A 16,754-nucleotide genomic window follows, 5' to 3' on the forward strand; every position below is an offset into this window, starting at 1 on the left:
AACTAGGTAACATATTAACATGCAAGTTTAGTATATTTTTATCTTATTTTTATTATAAAAATCATGCATCTCTATAAAGTCTACATTATCTATGATTTTTGAGTAAAATGGCGTATGTAAAGCATTGCTGCGCTGTTGTAAAATGTGAATCATTGTTTCCGATTTTCTGAACATTTTGCCGCCACTGTCAAAATATTGTTTTGTATTTATTATTATCTGTGATTATTATTTTGTAAACTTTACTCAATAAACCGGCTATCTAATTACTTTACGAAATATTTATTGTGAATAAATATTACCAAACTGTCAATACATTCGTACGTATAGTTCAAACATCAGATTTTAAGATTTATTCCTTTTTCATCCGAACAGTTTTTTGAGTAATACTAAAGGAAAATAAAAATCTTTTACAATGGATATGGAACAAATTGTAATTAAAAGTGAAATTCAACCTAATGGAGACATTCTTTTGTTTTATGTGGATGGTAAGTGATAACCTTATCTATTACTCAAGACACAATAAATGTAATGATGGTCGATACCACAATTTAAAAATTATTTAGAAGTTTAATTTAAAAGTTTATTTAGAAGTAACAACCGTTGACATTTGTTTTGCAGAAAGTAATGATGTGTCCAATGCAGGCATTGTAGAGAGCGACCAGCAAGAAGATATTCAAATGCTTTCAGAAACTAAATATGTAATCGAAGACACAGGAGAGAGTGAATCAGCTGACGAACTTGACTTGGCGCAAGCAAGTGAACAGTTGGCCACAGAACAGTGGCTAGATGAAGAGATTAGACGGCTAATTGTTTTCTATCTAGATAATAAAGAAACATTCCGTAGTGGTACCACAAAAAAGAAACATCTATGGACTGTCGCCTGTAAAACAATGCTGCTCGGTAAACAACCTCTTTCATGTGAGTATAAACTGCGCTCAATTAGAGATAAATATTATCAAATACATTTAGAAAAGCTAAAGGGAAAGAATATACAGTGGCAGTTTTATAATCTGTGCCACCAGGCCTTTCAGGATGAAAATCAAGCAGACTCATACCTAAATGTAACAGAAAGCAAGCCAGAGGTCATTGAAAATACAAATGAAAATAAAACCAATATAAGAAAGACTTCAGCTGATGCTAATGTAGAAAAAATGTTGAGGCTCTATTTGCAATACAAAACTTACCATTTAAGCAATGTTAACCAAAAGTCAGTTTGGGAAAAAATTGCATCTGACATGGGCGAGAAAGACGTGGACTATTGGCACAAACGTTTTTTGAACTTTAAGCAACATTATGTAAAAATGTTGTATAAAAGATTGGAGGTTGGAAGTGCCAGTGTAAATTGGCCGTATATGCACATTTTTGATGAAATTTATGAAAATGATGAAGAATTTCAAAAGAAGTTTTCTCCCAAACTGTTAACTCTTGAGGTAGATACTGTAGATAAAAATTCATGGAACACAACAGAAATTACATTCCTAGCTAAATATTATTATGACTGCTTTAAAGACTTTCAAGATCCCACAATACCTAATAGCTTTTTGTGGCATGAAGTTGGTCGCTTGCTTGATAAAAAGCCAGATTGTTGTATGGAGAAATTTCTAGAATTAAAAAATGCACATTTCGATAAACTCATTGAAGGTGCGTATGACTTAACTGGTCGTGTTCCACTCGAAATAATATTAGACAATATAATTGCTAAAGAAACTCAAGTAGAGTTGGATCAACCACGCAAAAGCTATTTCTCTGAAGATTGGCAAATGGAAAGACTCAATGTATTGGTGCAGTATATTTATGATAATATTAATATGGTCAAAGATCCTGTATGTTATTATGTTTGTTGGGCAACAGTTGCTAAGAAACTGGGTTGTAGTGTGGTAGAATGTAGAAAGCAATGGGATAATTTGACTTCCTTGTATAAAACAATATTGGACGACAAAAAGGAAGACCCAGAAATGCAAATAGATTGGTGTTATATAGATTTGTTTGATAGAATCTTTGATTATGGCATGGATGTTAATTTGTTAGCTGGATATGAAAAATCTAATAAACAACAACCTGATTCAGGAAAAATTGGAGGTATGTGTCACTTATTTACTAATGACAATACGGTTCATGCCTTTAATACATACAATTTTATAAAATTATTTAAAAATTCTCACACTAAAATGATTTTGTTTAGCCTTCTCCTTGTATTTTAATAATGGTTAAAATAATGTGTTTTTATATGTTCTCTAGCATGGTGTATTTTGATTTTATCTCATACTTTTATTTATATAATTTTGATTTGAATATCATGTGAATTGAATTATTTAATTTAGATTTATTAATATTTTTCTTTTCATATATTATTCCAGTTAAGAAAATCCATATCAAGGAATTTGATGATAAAGATAGAGACAATCGCTCTGATGATGAAGTGTCCTATGACGAAAGAGGCTTCACATTACGCTCCAAACGACGAAGCGGTGACGCAAAAGCCTACAAAATACTAGAATATTACCTCAAAAACAAAGACAAGTTCACCTCAAACAATTACAAAAAATTATTACTCTGGGAGGCGTTAGCAAAACAGATAGGCATAACAGCCACAGAATGTGCACACAGGTTTAGGAACTTCAAACAAGTGTACACGAATTATATTCAAAGGGAAATTAATAAACCAGAAATGCCAGTTATGTGGCCTTATTACGCTCTATGCAAGAAAATATTTGGATACAGAGCTATAAAGGCGAAACTCAAGTGCGAAGATTGGTCTCCTAAAGATATTAGAAAGTTAATCAACTATTTCGCAAATAATTTTAACGAACTTGACAATGATGTTGAAAACAAATCCAAATGGACGAACATAGCTAATGAAATTGGTAGGACCGAGAATAGTTGTTCGGAGAAATTTATAGAGTTACGTAAATCATATAGGAAGCTGAAGACAATGAAGGCAAACAATCCAGATGTAAAGGTATCATGGAAATATTTTAATATAATGGATACGATATATAACAATAATCAGAAGTCTGAAGTTGAGGGTATGGAGATAGATGAAGAACAGTACATGAATATTAAATCTGAAGTACCGGATGGTAAGCATAAAATATATATATTTATAGGATATTTACTAATGTGTTGTTCTTATTTTACAATAATTGTTATGACTTATTTACAGTATTGCATTAACTTTTAAAAATTGCTTAAAGTATAAAATTTTAATATCTTAAATTACATGTAGAAAATAATAGGTGATTAGAATAATAAGTTGCTTTAAGATGTAGTGACTACAAACACTACATGGCACAATATTTTTATATTAACAATATTTTTTGCAACTATATTGAAAAAGGCACTGTTTTATTAGTTCTATCATAGTATAAGATGAGAAGGTATAAAAGTTAAAGCTACTGAAAAAAAAGTAAGGGCCACCATGTGTTTTGTCTATTGTATTAGGTTTGAAGTTGAAAATTAAATAATTTATGTTCAGTTATCAATACTTGCAATTAAATAAAACCGAATTTATTATTTTCAGATGACGATTTTCAATGTATCATCGTAATACCTGAGGGAGGAGACATGAGTCAAGCGCAATTTATATACCAGAAAAAAGACGAAGAGGAGGTTATAGAAACTGAAGTAATCAAAATGTCAAACCCATCTAAAGTATGGAATAAACGATCAAAAACCCGACTGCTCATACAATACTTGAAGTATTTAAAATCGCACGAAAACCAAGAAATCAACCGAAATGATATGTGGACTGAAATAGCTAATAAAATGGACGACAAAACCCCTGCTGCGTGCAGAAAAATGTATCTTTTACTTAAAAATCGCCACAAAAATGATCCTTCCGAATCTTCTCCATATTACAAATTAATGCAGAAAATTTTAGCTCTAAAGCCGATATTAAAATTGAGGAAAGATAATGATTTAGAAGAAAAAAAGGTTTACAAAGATGTACAATTAGATGACAGCAAAGTGGAGCAAGCTTTGACATACTACTTGCAAAATTTAGAAGACTTCATCAACCCTAAATTTGAGAAGAAATACTTATGGTCTGAACTGGCCACATATCTATCAGAACCTGTCAATGTGGTGTTTACTAAAATCAATTACTTGAAGCAATCATTTAAAAACGGTCTAGAAACACCATTCAGGGGTATTTTAGAAGAGATATTGATTAAGGAAAATGAACTGAGAGAGAATTTGCAAGATAGCAAGAATATATCTTCAGAAGATAATTTAGAAGAAACTTGGACGGATATTGAAACGGAACGGTTGTTAACGTGGTATTTGGCGCATTTGGATAAATTTAAGAATCCCAAGTTTGTTAGAAGTTATTTATGGATGGAGGCTTCAGATATTTTGAAGAAAAGTCCTTTAGTCTGTTCTAAAAAGATGATGGAAGTAAGGTCGCAGTATCGGACTATGGTGAAGGAGAGACCAGAAGAGTTAGAAGAGTGGAGGTTTTATAATCTGTGCCAGAGGATTTATGGTACAGGAAAGAAGAGTGTCAGTGAGTAAGGGAAATTTATGAACATCTACTATATAAAAATAAGTCGGCTTTTCCTTCCTGACGCTATAACTCCAGAACGCACGAACCGATTTCCACGGTTTTGCATTCGTTGGAAAGGTCTCGGGCTCCGTGAGGTTTATATCAAAGAAAATGTGTATTTGGTGGCGAAACGGAGTTCGCCCGGTTTGCTAGTTACATATAAATTTTGAAATGTGAATTATGATTTAGAGCAGGCTCCAAGGAGATGTTCGTTTGCAAAAATCGCGGACCTAAATCTGACTTCTGATATATATTGTATAGATCCCAGACATCCTATAGACAGATGTTGCCAACCAGTTTTGTGGTCCCCCTGCCCGCACCCCGGTAATTAAATATGGCATACAAAGAAAAAAATAAAAATTTCCAAAACATGCCGTGTGGGGTATCAAATGAAAGAGCTTATTGAGTAGATCACGAATATATAGAATACTATATACATTTCTTACACTTTCTCTAAGATTTTTTAGAAAATTTACGAAAATGGTCCATTTTTGAGTTAACTTTAAACCACTATAGATTGAAAACTCATGAATATATTTTTTAAATTATTATTTTAAATAATTAACAACAGTCCATTGTTTATGATTCAATAGTTCGTAATATAATATAAGTGATCTATGTGGTGGATTTGATGAAAATAACTATATACTATATGAACTTGAAAATATACTCGCCATCTTTGAATGCTCCCCCCACTCCCCCATGCAACTATTTCACTGTACAAAATATTGAATCGTAAACAATGGACTATTGTTAATTATTTAAAATAATAATTTAAAAAATATATTCATGAGTTTTCAATCTATAGTGGTTTAAAATTAACTCAAAAATGGACCATTTTCGTAAATTTTCTAAAAAATCTTAGAGAAAGTGTAAGAAATGTATATAATATGCTATATATTCGTGACCTACTCAATAAGCTCTTTCATTTGATACCCCACACGGCATGTTTTGGAAATTTTTATTTTTTTCTTTGTATGCCATATTTAATTACCGGGGTGCGGGCAGGGGGACCACAAAACTGGTTGGCAACATCTGTCTATAGGATGTCTGGGATCTATACAATATATATCAGAAGTCAGATTTAGGTCCGCGATTTTTGCAAACGAAACTCCACTGAGAGTCCGGTCTAATTGGTGAAACTCAAGAGTGGATTGCTTACTGCGGTAATATTACATGTGCTTGTAAATATTATTTAATTATTATTATAAATAAAAGCAAATAATTTTATATTAAGTTAAGAGTCTTATTAAGTATCCTGCACAGCTATATAATATCTTTTCAAAAAGTTAATCTTTTGTCTATTTTTTAAATAGTTAGTTAAATATTGTATTTGATTCAGAGAAAAATCTATCCATATTAGGGCACTTCTTAAATTAACACAATTTTCGGCCAGCTCGTACACAATTATGCATGTCATGATTTAAAGAGATTCGCATTTTCTACCTATTTCGTAAAAAAAATGTGACCATTATTATATAGGAAGTAACCGTTTCAAATAAGGTCAAGTATTATATCACACCTATTAAATACTGCAGGATAAATTTAATAAGCATACCACGCAAAAAATAGAGATTACACGCAGTCATTCGATTATTCTATACAATTTACTTGGTCGGTATTTGTCATCCGTACCATGTGGCACAAGGTCGGCTTTAATCCTGTTATCTTCAATAATAATTAAATAGATACTTATACTTTTATTTCTGGAATAGGCAATATCAATGTGTATCAGGAGAGATGTGTTGCTGGGTCTAAAAAGATCAGCTAGGTCATTTTTATAATCGGTATTGAATATTATTAAGAATTGAAATTCTGTCAATTTTTGGCTCTTGTTTTAACACTAAAATATCATGTATGTTCTCCAATAGTTCACTGATTAGATACATCTGCCTTGGCTTTTGATAAAAACATACCCAATAATGATTTAATTTGAACGAAACTTTATCAAAAAGGTGCTTGAAATTGTTTATGAAACAAAGATTGATTAGAGCACATAGGCAATTTGTAGGTACATATAGGAACAACACAGCGAAGCGAAGCCGCTAGGTCAAGCTAGGTAACAATAAATTAGTAAACTATAAAACGATTATAACATTATGTAAAATTTTAAAACCGGAAATCTTAAATTATTTTGTACATATTTCAATAGGCCTTCTCTACCTCAAATACCTATTCTTCTTTAGAACCTTGTTCTCATTCCTTTTAATAAAGCTTATTACAAATCATTATAAATGTTTGCGTGATAATGTTATTACCACGTGGAACTATATTGAGAACGAGGTTAAGAAAAATATTCCCTGAATAAACTGAAAGCCCAGAAAACCATCGGGGAAATCTATAAGCAAAGGTTTTCAAAGCCTCTTATATGAGGAAGTCTTTCTAATTGAACCTAATATAATTCACACATTGTATATTATCATAAACTCCATTCAGCTTGTATTAAAATGTCGTATGTTACATAAAGAAGCCTTAGCAATGCTATCTGTGTTTAAGTCGCCATCGAGTGGTATACTTTGAGGCCAGTGTAGTTGCCGTTTATTTTAGAATCTCTCTTGTTTGTGCGAGTGCTGTGTAGATAAGGTATTTAGTATTTCCCATGGTTCATTGGGTACTTTCAATCGATTAAATTGATCTGAGCTTTTCACAGTTCTGTGCGGTTTTTAGTGGGTATATTTTTGTGACGGTAGGAAAATTATCCTATAATATTTTGTTTTGAAAAAAGCTGTTACCAAATCAGTACAATAGTTAGGTATTTATACTGCTGTTACCCATATTAGTATACCTATATTACTAATACGACTAATATCTAGTGACTGCACAATAAAACAATCGTATTCATTTTTATAGGAAATTATCAATATCATATTGAGAGGTAATTAGCATATCTAAACCCTCTCTACATAGAGTAATACATATTTTAACTTCGCTTTTCATCTACTATTCAAGTGTTTCACTGTGAAAGTTATAATTTGCTTATAATTCGAAGTGCATGATTTCATAAAAGGATTACTCGGGCTCATACGACTTCTCTTACAAATATGGCATGTAAAAGAAAATTTAATAAAGGATTTTGATCGGCGTCATGTTGCAAAGCTGACGAGCTCTTGCTAAGTGTTGAAGTGTGAAAATAGTGTAGATTTAGGTGTAGGTAGGTACAATGAAACTCAAAGTGGACGTGTATGCGTTTTCCTCAATGCTCCTGTTGTTACTACGAATATCCAGTGCTGGGAGGGTGCAGGCCGCTGTCAGTTTCTTGTAAGTATTTCTTTATATTATATCATTTAGATTTATTACTTCCTGGGTTAATTAATAAAGACTGGTATAAGTGGCTACCTATGTGAACTGCACAAACCATAAACTTTTTTTTATTAATTTTATGCGTGTCTGAAGGAAGGTAGCTGAATCAAATACTACAGAATAACGATATTAATATTGCACCTCTTTCAATGCCATATCTAACAGCTATTATTACTGTACAGATGTTAAATGGAGGATTTTTCTTGAGAGATCTATATTCAGACGATGTTTTTGTTCGTATTTTCTGTCCAGCGTTACCTAGTCTTAAATAATAGCAGCCAGGGCATAAGTTTTATGCTTATGTATCAAAATAAATCCGAATCCTTGACTTGATAAATTGTAAAATAACTAAACTAAATTGTTTTATTATTCAAGGGCAGCGCACATATTATTCTGTTATATTTTTAATCCAATTTTGCGACCTTCAAGTTCGCTGCCCTAGAAACTAAAGTGTGACAATTTTCCCCTTAAATGCACATATTTATCGACTGTTAATCTTTTTGTACGTGTATTTAGCCTTGGCCTATATGTTTAATAGAATCATTAGAAAATGAAATACGCTAGGTCAGAAACGTAGGTACCCAGTTTTACAAGTCCTAGGTATATTTAGTAGGTATTTACCTATGTATTGTTTTGCATTTGCATCCTTTAAAATCACAAATATTGTATGAAATCTTATGAAAGATAATGATCTAATAAAACTTTCAGAGCAAACTCATCATATCAAGAGATGGAGTTGAAAGGAGAAACCAGCCTGTCGTTACGCGACATATTGCCTGTCAAAGCGAAGTACTATGATAAGAATCGAGCTCCAAAACTCCTGGGGGAGCCCACTATTGTGTATTTCCATGTTACTGTGCTATCCTTGGATTCTATTAATGAAGAGAGTATGGTGAGTTTCAAATTCTGTAAGAGAAACAATTTAAAATCGTTTCAAGAAATATAAAGGTACAAATTCATCGTGTTAGGTAATGTTAAAGATCGCGTCATGGCCTTTTTTTCATTGCACATAGGTACCTAATGCGTTGTGGTTGAATCTTAGGGTTGAATAGCATGTCGATCACGACACGAATTTAATATGTGGTCTTTCTATGATTGTAATTGATATTGATAGCCATAATACGAATTCCGCTATTTCGATCCTTTACTGCAATCACGACACGTAAACTATTTTTTCTTTCAATTTATTAACGATATCGATTCCTGAACGTAACATATTATCTACATTATGATTATATACTTTCGTTAGTGTGATGAAATTCCAATTACATTATTTCAATTTTTCCAGACATACGTAGCAGACATATTTCTGGCACAATCGTGGCGGGACCCGCGTCTCCGTTTGCCAGAAAACATGCACGAAGAATACCGTATTCTGGATGTAGCCTGGCTCAACAACATCTGGAGACCAGACTGCTTCTTCAAGAACGCGAAGAAAGTTACATTTCATGAAATGAGTATTCCCAACCATTATTTATGGTTGTATCATGATAAAACGCTTCTGTATATGGCAAAGTAAGTTAAATATTACAACTACTGGAAAGGTTTTTGTAATGTGTGTTTTTATGAACGTATTTAAAAATATGCCTCGTATTTTTATCAGTCTAGACTCTAGCAATGACCTATTATACTAGTAGACGCGGCATACGCCAACATCATTGCACTAAACAACAGCGTAATTAATACATACCTTCTTACTAACGCATTATCACCAATACAGTTGTTCTCTCTTTCACTCTCACGCACGAGACATAATACATGTCTCACTCCTGTACTTCGTAATAACAACTGCCGATTAAAATATAAAAAGAACGTCCAGCCACGACGCTGAATGGTGCGTGACTAAGTGAAACTCGGGCACTTAGCTGAGTTTTTTCTTGCCAAAATAGAGAGCGGGTAACGTATCTAGCTTTTTTATATATCATAGGACTCTAGTTTCCTAAAAATTCTTCTAACTTTGTAATATAGCTTTGCTCACTTTGCGACTAGATGGCGTTGTGGTAATGATCTAGGAACATTTATTCATTTGCCTTTTTTATGTAGCTTGTTTTGTATACCTCGATACTAAAGATTATGTTTGTAATCCATGATTTTCAGATTAACCCTTGTACTGTCGTGTGCAATGAAGTTTGAATCTTACCCCCATGATACCCAGAGTTGTTCCATGATGATCGAAAGCTGTAAGTAATTTGTGCGTTTTTATTTTTCCTAGGTTTGTTATTGTAAGGTAGGTATTACAAAATCCATTATCGTGGCCTGAAATATTATGTTCTTTTTATAAGTCTCCCTTTTAATAGTAAAATTAATATCAAATTAACGTCTTGCTTAGAATTAAAATGATACTTATGCTCCATATTATTTAAATTATTCTTAAATATTTTCTCAAAATGATCGAAAATTCGAAATGTCTTTCAACTGTAAAAAAAACACCAAGTCTTAATTGATCAATTAAAAAAATCTCTTATAGTATCGCACACAGTCCACGACCTAGTGTTCATTTGGAACCTAACTGACCCGCTGGTGGTCAACCCGGACATCGAACTGCCGCAGTTGGATATATCCAATAACTATACTTCGGATTGCACCATTGAGTATTCCACAGGTAAAGTATTACTAAATTAACTGAGTTACATATTTGTGTACAATAATACATATTTTATTGGGCTTGATAACGAGTCTTAAACGTAAAATTTCCTGTAGTATATTTTTACTATAATAATATAGTTCGGGAGTAGATGCTACTTTAGGTATCAGGAATAATTGTTACAATAATAATTATTTGGTTTATACTATAACTGCTAGGCGATATTTGTCATGAGACAATCAGATGCATTTATGTAATCATCCAATTTTTCTAAATCACTACCTCATTAAAAATGCTAGGTACTAAAAAATTTCATAACAGCTAAAATATATCTGTCCGAAAAACGATATCTACACTGATTTCTAGAACGATCGATTTATTTTTAAGCTATTGCATAGCTTCTATCGCGGGCCTTGAGCGCGGGGACCGAATCGAGAAATTCCGTAACGAAAAAACCTCACGCTCCCCACTCCGACGGGCGGAGGTGTGGCTTGAAGGCATAGCAATTAGCATGCAATAACTTTACCGCGGCAGTTCCCGAGTGACACACGTCTTTTTATCCTGCATCTAGCAGGTACATGTCAAAACGTATATTTCCAGGCAACTTCACCTGTCTAGCAGTGGTATTCAACCTCCGCAGACGTCTGGGCTACCATCTCTTTCACACGTATATACCGTCCGCTCTGATCGTGGTTATGTCCTGGATATCTTTCTGGATCAAACCGGAGGCTATTCCTGCCAGAGTTACCTTGGGTGTAACCTCTCTTTTGACTTTAGGTAAATATATTATGTTATTATTTAGAAATGATATAAGAAAAAAGTAATAGATTATTAAAATTTTGTTAGTGTTGCCATTTAATACGACTATTATTAAACTGACCATTTTTTTTGGAATGTTCTAAAAGTTATAGTTACCTATATTATTCATCTTACATAATAATTTAACTATTTACTAATGTAATTAAATATAACTTTTACAAAAAATTGCAACCACTTATAATAACAGGAAATAGTCTTGTATGAATGGTGGGTAATAGGTACTGTTCTATAATAAACGTAATAAGCATTAAGGATTGCGTGCGTTCAACCAAGTTTAAACATCATCATCATCATCAGGCCTATTCATTTCTATTGCAGATAAATACCTCCATCAGGCGTGCACACAATATCTATCTATATTTCTATACTATTTTAAATATTATTTTTAATATAATAAAGCTGTAGAGTTTGTTTGTTTAAACGCGCTAATCTTAGGAACTACTGGTCAGATTTGAAAAATTCTTTCGGTGTTAGATAGCCCATTTATCGAGGAAGACTATAGGCTATTTATCATCACGCTAAGATCAACAGGAGCGGAGCACTGAGCGTAAAACCACGGGACACAGCTAGTATTATACATATTTCCTTGAATTTTTATCTCTGTATGAAAGCAATACTTTTACTGTTAGTGGAGCGCCGTAAGGTTTATACCTCGGAATCCAGGGCCAGTCAATGAATCTTAATATAAACCTTGAAAATATGTTTTTAATAGTATATAGAAAAATGTTAAAAAAAATTTTTTTCGCGCTCTCAATTTTTTTTAAATTATTATAAACAATTATTAATTTTTTGGAGTTTTCAATGATTTATATTAGTCAAAAGTCATATTTTAAAAAGAACAACTATTACAAACTTGAAAACTTGATCTTGGATCTTTAGGGACTGCAGATATACCGATGAAGGTCGGGTTGGAGAAAAGAGGGGATAACAGCAGCTGTTCGGTATTGTTCATGGCGGGCCCTCACAAGATAGTACATATTACTTGCTCTGTGGATAGTACACGTTGTAACTTGCTAGACTTAATACGTAGCTGTTGTTTTCGTTCCGAAAAATATTTATTTCAGATTTTTGTTTATTAAAAATTAATGTTTATATTATTGTGCAGTGAGTGTGATAAAAGTTAATTACTGAACATTACTGAGTTTTAAAAACTTTGAAAATAGTGGCATAAATTGTAAGCATGTATTTGTTTTTCATTTCTATTACATGCTTTTGAAAACAGTTATAAATATTTTGTAATAAATCGATGTTAAAAGTTAGAATATAATAGTAGAATTTAATAATATAAATCATTAATTATGTAAAAGTTAGTTAGTAATATTACTAATATTTGTTGTTGCAGCCACGTGTCGCAATGGGTGAACCATCCAGTATTGATGTACAAGCAATGATTGCCTCATTTGTGATAAAATCGGATCTAGTTCTGAATTAAGCTCTGAACTAGGAGATAATTATTATTATAAAAGTCACTAGAGGCATATCATCATTAAAAGCTGCATCTGCGGAAAGAGGGGATGGACTTTCTCAGTATATAAATACTCGCGACTTTGTCTACGTGCATTCGGTATGCAGACAAAAATATATTAATAAAGGATGCATTAATTCTTAATTAAAAGAAAAGAACACCACATCTGCATGCTCTCCACCTTAAAAAAAGCTTCGAACAGCTACTTCAATTGATTTTGATTGGAAAACTAGGTGCTTCTTTTGTGAAAACGAAGCACCAAGCTCATGCAAAACAGGATGCGGAGCATCTTGTGGGTGCAGGAAAAGTGGATTAAACTGCAATGCAGCTTGCTTAGAATGCAATGGTGACAGCTGCACTAATCCTTCACCTACAATCTATATCAACGAGATCGACGACGACGACAATAATGTACAATGATGTAACAATGTGTATAGTTAATGATAAATTTTTTTTGTAACTTATTTTTTACGATAATCTAATAAATTAACATTGAAGTTACTCTGCACATATAATTTATTACAAATAAAATTAAATTTTTCACTATAAACACTTTTTCCCCTTTCCGCCTCTCATTTTTCAGTAAATTGTTGTTAAAAATTGTTGTAAATCGAGATCGGTCAATTTTTTGTTTTTAACTTTTTTATTTGAGGTTTTAATAATGCAGTCTCATACTTGATATACAGATTCATTGACTGGCCCTGGGTTCCGAGGTTTGACCATTTTTATGCCTTACGGCACTCTACTATGTATCTAATAAAAATTGAAGCATTTTTCCTAATTAACTGTTTGAAACAAACTGTTCAGTTCCATTGATTTATTTTACATAAGATTTTATGTCAAAACATAATTTTTACGTTATAATAAGAAGCCACTGGTACAGGTTTTTTTCTATATCAATGCATTAAGATGTGTTTATTTCAGCGACACAAAACACACAGTCACAGCAGAGCCTTCCACCGGTATCCTATGTAAAAGCTATAGATGTTTGGATGTCATCTTGTTCGGTTTTTGTTTTTCTGTCCTTGTTCGAATTTGCTGTGGTCAATAATTACATGGGCCCCGTGGCTACTAAGGCCATGAAAGGGTATTCGGATGAAGATTTGTCGAGGGATCTGGACGCTTTTAAGGTTAGTATGTATGTAATACTCTGAGATAATAGAATCGATATTTAAAATTCATGGGCCGTTGGGCCAATTCAGAAGTATTTTGAAAAATACTAAAATCTCTTTGTGGTATGACCTAGAACCTAGTTTTTTAGTAATGAATGAACATTACTCGGCTAGTTTTGTTGCAACTCTAGGGGAAAATTATTTTCAATTATGTATAATCGATTTAAAATGAGATGCTTTGAATAATAATGCACTATATGCTGGTAAAAAATAATTATATATGCTTACAAAAAACTTGGTTCTAAATTATATCACAAAGAGATTTTTTTAGTCTAGTTCTCTACATTTTATTGACATCTTATATGTTAGTATTTCCATAAAAATTTCTCAAATATTTTATTTAAAAATATTTTTAACTGTTTCCAGAAATACTTCTGCTTTCAAATTCAATCTCATTAATAAACTAATATTTCTTTAGCGCAAATATTTTGATCTAAATCTAATCCACTAATTAACTATATTTCCAGCACATATTCCCAAACTCGGTGGACCCTCGCGCAAGTACATCTGCCTCGCTCCCGCAATACGACACCTTCTGCAACGGGAGAGAGACGGCTGTATACATCGATCGGTTCTCGCGATTCTTCTTCCCTTTCTCCTTTTTCATACTTAATGTCGTGTATTGGTCTACGTTTTTATAATTTACGTCTGTATAATTATTAAATTGCGTATATAAAAATCGTAAAATTATTAACGTACCGACGCTTAATGGTTCACTAAAAATAGTTTTTGAAGTGAAACTTCTTTATCGGGGTTGGAAAAAAATTTAGTGTAACATTTTTTCGTTACGCGTGACATTTTTCCGTTACGCGCCATCTTTTTTTATCCCTACCACGCGTGATTCGACGTATTTCTGTAAAGTTGCATATAGTAAATTATTTTTTGAAAAATGAGGTCATAAAGAAGTTTCACTTCTTACGTGTGTACAATAGTACACGCACACATTTTTTTAAATTAAGTTTGTTGCATGTTGCACGAAATAACAAGTTAAAAGTATATGTGTATTAATAACATTATTGCATTTTCCTCTTCAATGATATCGTATTTAATTGCATATATATCCCATCAAGGAATATAATTTTATTTCTACGAGTTCACATAAGAAAATTAAACTACATGTAACACAACTAGACTATTTTCTTTGAAGGTACTTATTACAGTATTCAAAAAGTCCCATTTTTTATTTTTACAAGAACACTAAATTAAGTTGTACTTAATTGTTAATTATTGCTTATTTAATATAATATAAAACGATATTGTAAAATTAATTCCTTAACAACAGTATTATTAATTTATTCACTGGATTAATAATATAAAACTTATATTTATTTCAACACGTGTGTTGATTGTATGTTTAATTATATTTTAAGTATTATAAGAATATTAATAATTGAGAAGATTATAATTACTATGTGTATCAACTTTATAATTATACTTATAAATATTACTTTAAAATACGTAGGTGTTGTTAAATTTGTTGTTAATTTTAATCTCAATTTATTTAAAGGATAAGGGTAAGGTGCACATTTTAAAACATAATAGTAAAACACAGTTACCCCATACATTAAAAATGTCATAAAAAGTTCTGCTTCCAAAGTGATTTTCTTAATTCATTATCCTTTTTCTGTTTGAATGTTGTACTTAGTGTTATTTACGTTGTTAATAAACAATTATAATTAATTTATTTGTATTATTGCGTTAAAAATGAATCTTTTACTGGGCGAGGTAAAGCTAAGAGTTCTAAAGACGTAAAATGCTCTATCAAAATGCTCTACTTTTTTCAAATTAACCTCTAAATAACAGAAATAGCTTAAAGTTTTCGTCCATAGTTTTATCTGCAGGCGAAACCGCGGGCCACAGCTAGTATATAGATAATGGATAATTTATCAGCCAAATTGTCGCCTAAACATGCATATATGCATATAAAATAGTGTTCGCATAGTAACGATGTCCGTCTGGCTGTATGTCTGGCCCAGACTGCTAACAAGGTTACCTAAACACTAAATATTCGAACACTAAATTTAGGCATGCTTAAATTATTGTTTTGACTAGGCTTTGTTTTAGATGCGTTAAGGCGAAGTTAGAACTTAGAATGCAAATTAATACCTACAATTGTTAAAAACTATGAGCTAGTTGTAAAATATGTACTGTTTAATTATCTAACTACAGTGTACGTATTTACAGTTATATTATAAAGAAAAAAAAAAAGAGGAAAGGTTCCAATTACTGTTATTTTGTACGATTTAACTTCAAAACTATACGATCGATTTTTAATTCCATCTATTTTAATTCAGGCTATTTTTTTTTTAATTTCATCTCAAGCCCGGACAAGCGAAGGCGTTGTCTTTTCATCACACTGACTTTCAAACCCCAGAGCATAAATATAATCGATAAGTTAGTAATTATATTTGTAAAGGTAATCAGGATTAGATCCCAATGAAATTGGCACAGATTTTACTACTTAGCTTTATTTGGGAACAACTTTGCAGAAATACATATATAAGATTACCTTAGCTAGGACCAAAAAATAGATTTATATATGTATCAATATTATTCATACAACCTTCCCCTTAATCCTAACCTCTCCGCATACGAAGTGGACACCCGAAAACCGCACAATTGTTTACATTTGCATATAACATCACCGTCTAGACTCTACGTGATCTGGGATTCGATGCCCGACGTGCATGGCGGATGCATTTTTTAAATTTTATTTTTAGATTATTTGAAATAATGATTCTATACTAATAAAAGCTGAAGAGTTTGTTTGTTTGAACGCGCTAATCTCAAGAACTACTAGTACAATTTGAAAAATACTTTCGGTGTTAGATAGCCCATTTATCGAGGAAGGCTAGGCTATATATCATCACG

The 16,754-nt window shown here is 32.1% G+C and overlaps 2 protein-coding genes across 3 annotated transcripts; both read left to right on the plus strand.

The window, feature by feature from the left end:
• Positions 1 to 227: 227 nt before the first annotated feature.
• On the plus strand, positions 228 to 4,723 carry LOC149897912 (uncharacterized). The gene is made up of 4 exons (XM_090115859.1): positions 228 to 485; positions 619 to 2,079; positions 2,358 to 3,080; positions 3,521 to 4,723. Exons 1-4 carry the CDS (start codon positions 413 to 415, stop codon positions 4,510 to 4,512), a joined length of 3,249 nt encoding a protein of 1,082 aa, XP_089971985.1. The 5' UTR covers positions 228 to 412; the 3' UTR covers positions 4,513 to 4,723.
• A 2,980-nt stretch (positions 4,724 to 7,703) lies between these two features.
• Positions 7,704 to 14,563, plus strand: HisCl1 (Histamine-gated chloride channel subunit 1). Of its 2 annotated transcripts, none has more exons than XM_090115764.1 (8): positions 7,704 to 7,801; positions 8,552 to 8,735; positions 9,132 to 9,358; positions 9,941 to 10,023; positions 10,311 to 10,445; positions 11,028 to 11,204; positions 13,621 to 13,841; positions 14,351 to 14,563. In XM_090115764.1, the coding sequence occupies exons 1-8, from the start codon at positions 7,704 to 7,706 to the stop codon at positions 14,522 to 14,524; spliced, it is 1,299 nt and encodes a 432-aa protein (XP_089971890.1). In that variant the 3' UTR covers positions 14,525 to 14,563. The 2 variants fall into 2 exon arrangements, with proteins under 2 accessions (XP_089971890.1, XP_089971891.1); XM_090115765.1 differs by having other exon boundaries at positions 13,636 to 13,841.
• The last annotated feature ends 2,191 nt before the right edge of the window (positions 14,564 to 16,754 follow it).

This window comes from Colias eurytheme, chromosome 24, assembly GCF_061535395.1.
Source record: "Colias eurytheme isolate Ceu_HAF_F1 chromosome 24, ilColEury1 Martin Lab GWU primary, whole genome shotgun sequence".
In the NCBI taxonomy this organism is placed as follows: Eukaryota; Metazoa; Arthropoda; class Insecta; order Lepidoptera; family Pieridae; genus Colias; species Colias eurytheme.

Bases quoted from the DNA above. Each gene is read 5' to 3' on its own strand.
- LOC149897912 (XM_090115859.1), top strand. From the start codon at position 413: ATGGATATGGAACAAATTGTAATTAAAAGTGAAATTCAACCTAATGGA. The intron at 486-618 runs GTAAGTGATAAC...TTTGTTTTGCAG, and splicing joins TCTTTTGTTTTATGTGGATG to AAAGTAATGATGTGTCCAAT. The intron at 3,081-3,520 runs GTAAGCATAAAA...TATTATTTTCAG, and splicing joins TAAATCTGAAGTACCGGATG to ATGACGATTTTCAATGTATC.
- HisCl1 (XM_090115764.1), top strand. From the start codon at position 7,704: ATGAAACTCAAAGTGGACGTGTATGCGTTTTCCTCAATGCTCCTGTTG. The intron at 10,024-10,310 runs GTAAGTAATTTG...AATCTCTTATAG, and splicing joins TTCCATGATGATCGAAAGCT to TATCGCACACAGTCCACGAC. The intron at 10,446-11,027 runs GTAAAGTATTAC...GTATATTTCCAG, and splicing joins CACCATTGAGTATTCCACAG to GCAACTTCACCTGTCTAGCA.